Below are 10544 nucleotides of genomic sequence, written 5' to 3'. Positions count from 1 at the left end.
GGGCAACGACATGGCCGCTGGCATGATCTAAAGCGCGCGCGGTCATGAAATGGGTCGGCGCGTTAAGACACTGCCGACCCAAATCTAAAAAAAGGCGGACGCCGGACTGGCGGCCAACCCAAACGGATAAAAGACGGACAAAAGCATCATTTGGGTCGGCCCGTTGAAGTTGCTCTACGCACCGTCCAGACCCACTAACACTGTCTACCCTAGCACTACCCTAGCAATGAGATCATGCGCCGCTAGATTTTGCAGTTGAGGAGCCGAGATCATGCGCAGAAGCACTACCATCATGTTACTCAGGACACTAATAACACAATTCTAGCAAGAGCACATATTTTTCTTGTAAAAAACAACAAGCATGTGAAGACTACAGGTAAAACAGTGGCCTTCAGAAAAGCCGTCTGTCGGCTATATTTTTAAGTTAACAGTTGGGACCGACATGCACGGTCCAAATGGCTTTCTTACTTTATACACACCACTCACCGAGACTCCCTGGCCAACGCCAACCCTAACAGAATCCGGAAGCACAAACTGGGACACGTCTCAGAACGTTACACTCAGGGCAATGACGTAAAGTACGTAAATAACATGGCTCTGCAGTGGCAGCAAACCATAACTCCTTTGGTGATTCGCGCAAGCCAGCAATCCGATGTCGCCGCAGCCGCCAGCCGGTCGCTCTTTGGCGGACATCTTCAAGGTTGTGGTTCGTGCTGGGGCGTGGCAGGAGAATCTGGTGCTATGGTGAAATGCACTCCTCTTCCTTGTCCAGACTGAAGGATGAATGCCACCTCAGTTGCTGCCAACGCAGCTGCCTCCTGAACATAAGTACCGTACAAAACACCGAGCAAGTTAGTGGTTACAAAAGGCTCAAACACGAATTATGATTTGTCGGAAGATCCCTTGCATACTGCTTTGATTAGAGCATTTCGAAGTTGATGTCTTTTTATAATCTAAACAGCTCCCAAAGTAGTTGAATGCAAAGAAAATGAGTACAGCCACTGAAATCCTTTTACAGTGTTGACGAGATTCATTACTCAGACATCAATGTCATAACTATGTTCATCACTTCTTTGACAAGGCACACATCAAATAAGAAAGACGAGATTTGGTAACTCAACTTCAAACAACTCATATAGGATAACAAAGCAGGTCTAACTGAAATCAGAGCTCAAGGAACATGGCAATGCAGCAATTATGAGATGTTCCAAACAAATGTAGAAGCAGCAAAGAAGAAAGATGCATATGATTGCGCTGATGTACTAACCTGTCGATGTCTGCGACGCTGCAATATACTAATTGCCCAAGCCATTATATAGAATGGGAGAAGAAAACCAGCCGCACGCAGTAAGAAAAGCTGCCAAATAATGAACCACAGATATGAATACTGATGATAATGTGCGGAGAGATGGTGCCTATGGCATGTCTTAAAAAGAGTATTTCGCTTACTGAAAACATTGCTGAAGTGTCATCATCGTCTTCATCAGTTAGAGTCAATGCATGCCTCAGTAGTAGGAGAGCCATTAACTGAACACAGGGGAAAACGTAAATAAGTAGGCAACAAACATTCTGTTACATGTTCAATAAAGGTAAATAAATCTGCAGACTGCAGTGCAGGAACTCACGACAAGAGCAGCAGACCGGCAAAAGGCAGCAGTGCTGGCATTCGTGGCTGAATAATCATCATATTCAGCTTCCATAATGTGGTTTTGTGCTACTGCCAAGATCCTAGGATCACGCAAGTCAAATGCTGTACCAGTAATGGTCCAGCCACCACTGCACACAGCAAAAAAGGAGTAAACAACAATTGAATACTACTCCCTCCGATCCAAAATAAGTGTCGGTTTTAGTTCAAATTTCTAGTAAAACCACGACACTTATTTTGGATCAGAGGGAGTATACATAAACATGACACCAGACATACAGAATAAAATAACTTATGAAGTAGAATCAAATATCTATGTCTTGAATGATACAAAATTATGACATGCCTTATATCGATGGTAGTTTCATCAGGATGGGGCCTGGGAGGTGCAGTGTACCCATGTTCATACGGCTGCAGTAAGGTAATTTCCAACAACAGTTCAGGGTCGTATCTGGGGGAGGCGCATACTTTATAAAACATCTAAAAATAAATTCACCTCATGGCAGATTTCACATGTGACATCTCCTTTCTCATTGCACCATCTTTGTACACAAGCCCTGTGCGCATACTGCACAAAATAAAATATGTCAGAACATTATCCATGCACTTTACCTAGGGAGAGACCCAAATTTCATATAAAAAAGATAAAGAAAATTAGCTTCATAAACATATTGGAAAAGCATGGCAACAAGCCAACAAGAATCAACTTGGAGATCTATTCAGCTAAGGACATAAGGACTGGCGTGGACACAGATGGAACAGAGAGAAAGCTTGATTCCACTTTTCAGGTACAAATATAAGAAAAATGTATGATTTACTGGGAGGGAGATCACAAAGAATAGAGCACTACTAAGTAGAAACATCCAATCTCGTTCAGATTTCAAAGAATCGTGACATATCAATCCAGGATGAATCACATTTGCAAATTGCCTATTGTCTATCTTAACTGGTCCATACGCACATCAAATGAATATGCTCCAAAGCATGATGGTTAGAGAACACCAAGAGGAATATTCAACAAAATATGGACGCCAAGAGAACTATGTCATGAAGGATAAACAGTACAACAATATAACTACGCAATGAACTAAGCTCTGAGATAGGAAAAACAATGATTTTTTAGTCAGTTCTTGTTTAACAAGATATACTTAGTACCTGCTAAATTGATAAAGCTGCAAACAATGAGATAACTGAAATGTTATGAGAATTATGCTGCTTGTGGTGGTAACATGAGCACAATATTTTGGAGTTTTTTTTTCAAATGTCTTTGGAAAGTTAATCAAATCAGTGTCCCAAGTAATAGCCGACATTTAAAGGATAGTGTTGACCCCTAATCAAACAAATAAGAAGGCCAGATTGACTAACAGAGAACCACATATAAACTCCCTAACCAAACAAATGCTCTAAGGAGCATACCAGATAGACATATAGGTAAACACTGGTGCGACAAGTTAATCTTGTCAAATCACATATGCTTCCAGATAAATTGATCAAATGTGAATTAATAACAATAAAAACTTCAAGTAACAAAAACCAGAGTTTATTGAATGATGTGAACCTTAACACTGCCGGTGCAAGCACAGGGGCTCTCCAGGTTCTTAATGTCATCTTCCTCCTGACAAATACGGCACTCCGTAATCTGCAGAAGAGGTTCTTCTTCAGGAACCATGCTGTCTCCAACTGCAAAAAAGGAATGCCCTGTAATGGGCAGTGCAGTGGTGTCCCTCGATGAGGAGCTCTTGGGTGCTCCAGTGATCTCAATGGGTTCAGGCACCATTAGGCGATCAACATTGAGCATTAGATGATCCTTCACCATTTCTACTAAGTAACAAATTTTCAAACAAAAGAACTCTTTTAAAGATCCTGTTAGATCTGCTCAGAGTCCGGAATCTGATTGCTAAATAAATCTTAGCGTCCTGCTAGGAAGAGAAAAAAAAGGAGTCAACAAATGACATGATTTCTTATAAAAAACAGTCACAAAAGAATAGGCATGTAACAGCTGAAAACCTACAATTCAACAATTATGAAGCGGATGAAGAAATTTTCCTATTTCCACAATGAGGGACCAGCGTCCTTGGTGAGAGATAAGAGGCACCAAATATTCGAGGTCCACCTTTCTGCACGAAAGTTATGCTTTCAGTAACAACAGGAACTATTGACTTACAACAAGACTCAAAATGAAGCAATCGGCGAGTTTATAAATAATGTTTCTACTTTCCACAAACACTTTAAACCGCTTACTATATGCAAAACAACTTTGTTCTCCAAATAGCAGTGTCCATCCCAACATTTTGAAGATATACACATGTTCCACAAAGATTGGCACTTCAAGATGGCCTCACATATAAATCATAGGCAGTGGAAACCAAACTAGTAAAATAATGGATAATAGCAAAAGAAATTAAAAGCATAGCATTTCAATCCTCCCAAATTCTAATCACAGAACCACATTCCTAGCACAACAATTATACAAATGTATCATATGCACCGCTTGTGCCAATGAAAATCAGCTTGAAGCCTATCAAATTACTATGGCTAAAAACAGATGAAAAGTGCCATTTAAAACGGCGGAATGCAAGACAATGTTGTTTCGCTCAATCTGGGTTGATGAGAACTTGAGGATGCTCCCACCACCGTCCTCAATCTTACAGTATGCAAGACAAGGGATGAAAAGACTAACACACCAATAATCATGTCTCCCAAGGAAACACTATCTAATGCAGTAATACTCATCTATACCAACTGCGTAGAGCAGAGCGCGCGCCCCCAATCAAAATTGCAGCGACGGAATCAGTTCCCTCGAACGCCTTTTGCCCTTTAGACAGCGAAATGTCGCCTAAACCATCAGACCCAAGCACGGATTCGAGCGAAGCGAAACGCACCGACAGACTCCGAATCCCCAATCGCGGAGCCCCAGCGCCACAATCGACCGCTATCGCGTCGAATTCGCCGAAACCTCCGCCCGAATTCACCTCTCCCCGCCACGAAATGCCCGCGCCGACGACCGATCCCGCGCGAATTAACGCGGCTACGGGGAGACCGCGAGACCGAATCTCGCCTCCCCCCACGCCAGAATCCCAGCGCAACGCGACGCAGCAGCCGATTCGAGAGAGTAAAATCGGGGGGAATGGATGCGGGGAAGGAATTTCGTTACCGAGGGTAGAACTCCCAGCGGCCTGGTGCGGGCTCCGGCCTCCTCCTCCTCCTCGATCTCGCCCCGTGCGGTGGGCGCTGCCAATATATGCCGGCAATCACGACGGGGGGCTGCGCCGCGGGGCCCACGGGCGGGTAGGTCGCCTTCCACACAGCGCGACGCTCGGCCCGGCCCTACCTGCCAGCGAGAGCGGCCAGCCAGCCACAGCCTACGGCGCCCTGGCCGTGCGGCGTCGTTCAACAAGAAACGAATAAAATACACTAGAAAAAATTATTCATATGCGGTATGAAAAGAGAGCAAAGGCGTGGGAGAAATTATTTTTATTGGGTAGGTTTGGGGCTCACCCGGGCAGGCACCGGCGCTCCCTTGTAAATGGCGAGGGGGGGCGGGCAGCCCCTGGGAGGTAGGAGCCAATATTGGGAGAGAACAACATGTTTACCACATGCCCAGGCTTTTCTTGGCGCGTCCCTGCAATAGCATTGGTTCATGGACACGTTTGGGTAAAAATGCTATTATGAGGATGCCACGGTTCTATTTTTTGCAAGGGAAATAATGATGTTTGAATTTGTGATTGTCTCCATTCAAATGTACATTCGTTAGGATTATTTTGTCGGTGCGACGCCGTTCTTTAATGTGAAAATACATCAAATTGAGGGACTTTTTTCCGTTCAAAAAAAATTTTGAGGGACCTTTTTCAACACAGCACAATCGAAGTCGCTCACATACACGAGTATACACTCACATATATGAACGCACGCACTCCCTGCCCCTATGAGCAGCTTCGAGAAACGGAGCCGGCACATCATCTTGAGATTGACTAAATCGCCACATAGGACTTCGTAGTCGACGGGAACGTCTACTCCGACTGAACGCACATTGCCAGAAGGCCTAAAATAAATTCAGAAATAATGCAAGCACCAATGTCACGTCTAGAACTTGAACTCTGGTGGGCTGGGATACCACTGTTCTCCTAACCATCCAATCACAAGTTTGGTTTACAAATTGAGAGAAATTGCTCAACAGAACCTAGGCCCGTGTGAAATCACTTTCTAAAAACTTCAGTGAAAATCGTGTTTCTATGTTTTGATAAATCAGGGGGAAAAAACACATGTGGAGTAAACGAAATATAAGAAAGCTAGTATATTGTAGCTTTCTTATGGCCATTTGAGCCCTGCGTGAAAATAACTGTAGCTTTCTTATGAATATAATAAATAATATAAGACCTCGCAAAAAAATACTCCCTCCGATCCATAATATAAGAACGTTTTTGACTAGTGTCAAAAACGTTCTTATATTATGGGACAGAGGGAGTAATAAAGATAAGAAAGATATAATTATTGTAACTTCCTAATTCTCTAAAGTAATCACAATTAAAGGATTAAAATTATTTTATGCAAATTGTTTGATTTGTATAATTGAATTGTACACAAATTTTTCTTGAGGATTCTTCATACTATATTTGGAAACATTACCCCCCCCCCCCCCCCCCCCCCCCAATTTGAGTCAGAAATATTTGAACAAATTTTTTCCCCGACGATACAGCCAAACAAATTTCAGATCAATCGATCATGTCAAATTCAAGTGAACATGATATTGTAAACCTACATTTTTCTTATTCCTTCAGTTTTTTACCTCAAGCTGTCCATGTGTTTTCTTCAATGAGTTCTTATCTGATTTTTTCTTTACCCGGCAATCATTTTGCAAGAGTGACATCCGTTGAAGATGGTTAAAAATAAATCCCACATAGTTTCTTTTCTCACAAACAGTACTGCTGCCAAGGAGATCCAGATAAACAGATAATCTCCCCAACTCTGGCCATTGTTGGTGATCAGATTGTTGATGTGGGATGTGGAGTCTCCGATAATTAAGATACACAATTTATGCACGTTCATTGGCTACCTTGACTTAACAGTGTCCATTTAAGTTTAGAAATAAGAAATTTGGGTAAGTTTCTGTTTTGAGGGGAAATTCCAGAAAATTAAATAAAACTTGGTTGTTCAGTTATCAGCATAATTGCATCAAGAGATTACTGTGCATTCGAGGAATTTTCGTACTACACTATTCCATCACCCTCCGATGGAATGACCAGACCAATATCCTACACGAGTACACATGATTGTATTATTGTACTGAGATTCTACTGAAAATGTTGGACGCAAAGCAATTTCATTTCATCAATGGTTAGACACGGCACAATCAACAGATGGAAACGTATCATCAGGTAAAGAATGCAAACTATGTAATCATTCAGCATCAATAAGCGAATTCCCGTCAATAAGTTCAAATTTTCTCATGTTGAGATTCAATTCATGGACAAGGCTACAAGCCCGATCATATTCTGGGCAAGAATCATCCCCAGCGATAAAGCGATGCACCAGCCCCCCAACCTCGATGCAGCTCTCACCTGCCATCTTCTTCATCCCCCCTTCCCTCATCACCCTCCTCGCCTTCGCCGCCTCGTCCCACGATCCAACATCGCAGTAGATGTTTGCGACCATCACATAGTTCCCGCTTCTCTTGGGCTCCAACTCAAGCAATCTCTCCTGCACCTTGCTGACAATGTCAATGCAGTCCTTGGAGCTGTGCATCTGGCAGGCGCCCAACAATGTCCTCCATACAACTGGGTCAGCCTCGAGAGGCATGTCCATAACAAAGTCATAAGCTTCCTGGAGGCGACCGTTACGCCCTAGGACATCAACCATGGCGCTGTAGTGTTTCATCATTGGCTCGATCTTGTATACATGCCGCATTTCATGGAAAAACTGACGTCCCTCGTCGACCAGCCCAGCATGGCTACATGCGCAGAGCAGCCCGAGAAATGTGACATAATTGGGCGCAACTGAAGCACCCCTCATCCTTTCGAACAGCTTGAGCGCTTCCCCGGCTAATCCATTATGTGCAAACCCCTGGATCATTGCGCTCCAGGTCCAGACATTCCGCGCAGGCATCCTCTCAAACAAGCGCCAGGCATAACTTATCAAGCCACACTTCGCATACATGTTCACTGCCGCCGTGCCAAGCTGAAGCGTCATGTCCAGCCGCCGGGCGACGACCTGCCCATGCGCCCACTTGCAGAGCGGCAAGTTGTCAAGCTCAGCGGCGGCGGACATCATGCACACGAGCGTGGTCTGGTCGGGCTCGAAGCCGGCTTCTACCATCGCAGAGAACAGGCCAACGCACCGGTCGTGGCAGTCGTTGTCCACGCAGGAAGTGAGCGCCGTGTTCCAGGACACCACGGTCCGGCGCGGCATTTCGTCGAACACCTGCATGGCGCGCGCCGGCTGGCCACAGGCCGAGTAGGCGGCCATTAGGGCGTTCCGTACGTACACCACGGCGCAGTCTAAGCCGTCCTTGACGGCCTCCGCGTGGGTGGAGGCGGCGAGTGGAAGGGATCCCGGCGCGAGGCGCGCGAGGGCCTTGAGAACGTGCGGGAGCGTGTGCGCGTCAGGGCGTAGGCCGCTGCGGCGGAGGTGGACGAAGAGGCGGGTCGCTGCGGCGGGATCGGGCGAGGAGGCGAGTGGGGGAAGGAGGAGGTTGAAGAGCGCGAGGGGCGGAGAGGGGAGGGACAGGAGGAGGCGCTGCGCGAGGTGGAGGTGGGGAGAGGGCAGGGAAATGAGGCGGCGGAGGAGGATAGGACCGAGGGAGGGGAGGCGGCCTGAAGTGAGGAGGTTGGCGTGGAGCTGCCGTATTTGCTGCACGGTGGCGGCGGCGGCGATGAGAGCGAACAGGGAAGTGGCCATGCCATGGAGTGCTCGTGCTCGGCGCCGTCACGCCGTTTGCGCAGGTAGACCGCGGCTGGTTTTGTTGGGCTGGGCTGGGCTGGGCTGGAGTGAAATGCCCCAGTGGTCGGTCCATAAACTCCACCTACTCCATTTTCTAGCAACTCGACACTGTTTCAGAAGGCTGGACCGCAACTCGATCCCTGTTGCAAACCGACGACCACTTCGGCCACTCCAGGAGAGCACCTCCGCTGCCGGTCCACTCTCGTTGCCACTCGAGCAAGATCCTGCCAGCGGCGGCAATGTCCACGTCAACGAGGTCGGCTGGCAAGTCGAGGAACATAATCGAAGCGGTCACGACTAACTCTGGGGGCATCGCGTCCTCGTGCAGGAATAGGCAGACGCGGTGGTCGCCGGTGGGTGGGAGGAAGCGTGCCATAGACGACGACATGATAGGACGGGGAGTCTGGCGTCATCGATGAGAGGCCTAGCACTTTCTTGCAAATCGGCTGCGGGAGCAGCTCGTCGTATCTGGCTGCAGCAGTATGGAGGCGAGGTAGCTGAGCGGGCGTTATGGGGGTCAGGAATGTTGGACATCAAAGTCGGCGCAGTCGAGGCGACAAGGAGCCCGGCAGCAGGCCTGCCGGTAGGCCCACCTTATACAAAACGACAGGAGGGAGCTCGAGGGAAGGGATAGACGTCCTCGGATCATCTTGGTCCCAAGATTATGATAGTAGTGATCTCTCTTTGTAAACCCCTAGTCTCCATCGTGTATATAAGGGGAGGCTAGGGGCTCTCGTTCCCATCTATTCATGTAGAAACAACTCTCTGTAGAATTATACCTCGCACGAGGTATACCCACCATTAACAAACAACAAGAAGGACGTAGGGTATTACTCCACCATGAAGGCTCGAACCTGGCGAAACCCCCATGTGAGCTTCTGATAGAGGCGAGGATGTCCCGATCTTTTGATGAGATGATAACTATCAATTTGGTGAAGTCGACTTTGACGATCCGACTACAAACGTGCAAGACGTTGCGCCTTAGCAATCGCTAAACCAACTTTGAGAGGTTATTGACCACGCCGGAGCACGATCAACCTGACCACGAAGGTCTATTCCTGCACGCAATCGAAGAACAAGCAAGAATATGATAATGCAATCTGAATATTGCGAATATAGATGAAATATTGATAAAGGTGGGGATCCGAAAGCGTTCTTGGTCTGGTCGTTGGACACAAACGAAGTACACGAAGTTGCAATGGCTAACTAACTAAACAAATCCCAAGCAAAAAGCTACTAGATGGATCTACTTATATAGGAGCAAGGGGTGGCGGCCAAGGAGGTGGGAGGACGTCTCAAGGCAGCCTAAAACCAACCCTAGGTCATACAAGGCTCATGGGCTCAAGTGGAGGTGATGCAACACCTTTGGACTTGTTGTTTGACTCGGATTCTGCTGCAACGTCAGATTGTTTCGTCGATATCTTAATGCTCCGAGCAAATTTGAAGGTGAATCCAATTGGGTTGGAAAGAGCACGAAATCTACTTTCCAACAAAACAAGAATCACCCAATTCGGAGTCCGTATGAAAAAGTTGTTGGCGTTTTGAGTCAGGTATGTCTGTGCAGTCCGAATCTGAATGCAGAACGTGAGAGACTTGGACTCTATCTTCTCTTGGCCCAAAAGTGACGTGAGAGGACTTTTTGAACAGAACCTAAACTTCTCCTTTTTCCCTATCTTCATATGTGGATTGTACAAATGTATCATACACCTGCAATTAGACAAAAAATAAAAGTGTGTGAAGTATTTTTGTTTTGAATAACATAAATAGATTATTGAATAGTTTGCACTAGAAATCATCTGACAAATATGCATGTATGCAATATTTTTGGTCGTATCCAAGGTAGTCATGTCCTCATCATCCTCCCCTTCTTGAAAACAAAGCCATCCTCGGTGTTGCTTAATCTGAAATGTGGCTAACAAAAGAGACAAGGTGTACATGTTGTATATGTATATGTCATCAATTT

General features: G+C 46.1%; 2 protein-coding genes across 3 annotated transcripts; both read right to left on the bottom strand.

The window, feature by feature from the left end:
* Positions 1-371: 371 nt before the first annotated feature.
* LOC109770486 (uncharacterized) lies at positions 372-5034 on the bottom strand. Of its 2 annotated transcripts, none has more exons than XM_020329192.3 (9): positions 4800-5034; positions 3657-3762; positions 3204-3564; positions 2142-2213; positions 1992-2056; positions 1626-1776; positions 1450-1527; positions 1268-1357; positions 372-818 (listed from the first exon to the last, which is right to left on the bottom strand). In XM_020329192.3, exons 3-9 carry the CDS (start codon positions 3459-3461, stop codon positions 696-698), a joined length of 837 nt encoding a protein of 278 aa, XP_020184781.1. In that variant the 5' UTR covers positions 3462-3564; positions 3657-3762; positions 4800-5034; the 3' UTR covers positions 372-695. The 2 variants fall into 2 exon arrangements, with proteins under 2 accessions (XP_020184781.1, XP_020184780.1); XM_020329191.4 differs by having other exon boundaries at positions 3204-3561; positions 4800-5033.
* Positions 5035-6997: 1963 nt separating this feature from the next.
* On the bottom strand, positions 6998-8621 carry LOC109770494 (pentatricopeptide repeat-containing protein At2g36730). Its single transcript, XM_020329200.4, has one exon. The coding sequence runs from the start codon at positions 8537-8539 to the stop codon at positions 7043-7045; it is 1497 nt and encodes a 498-aa protein (XP_020184789.1). The 5' UTR covers positions 8540-8621; the 3' UTR covers positions 6998-7042.
* Between the last annotated feature and the right edge of the window lie 1923 nt (positions 8622-10544).

Source organism: Aegilops tauschii, chromosome 5, assembly GCF_002575655.3.
Source record: "Aegilops tauschii subsp. strangulata cultivar AL8/78 chromosome 5, Aet v6.0, whole genome shotgun sequence".
In the NCBI taxonomy this organism is placed as follows: Eukaryota; Viridiplantae; Streptophyta; class Magnoliopsida; order Poales; family Poaceae; genus Aegilops; species Aegilops tauschii.
The sequence above is the reverse complement of the archived record's forward strand: the minus strand, read 5'-3'. Positions and strand labels throughout refer to the sequence as shown.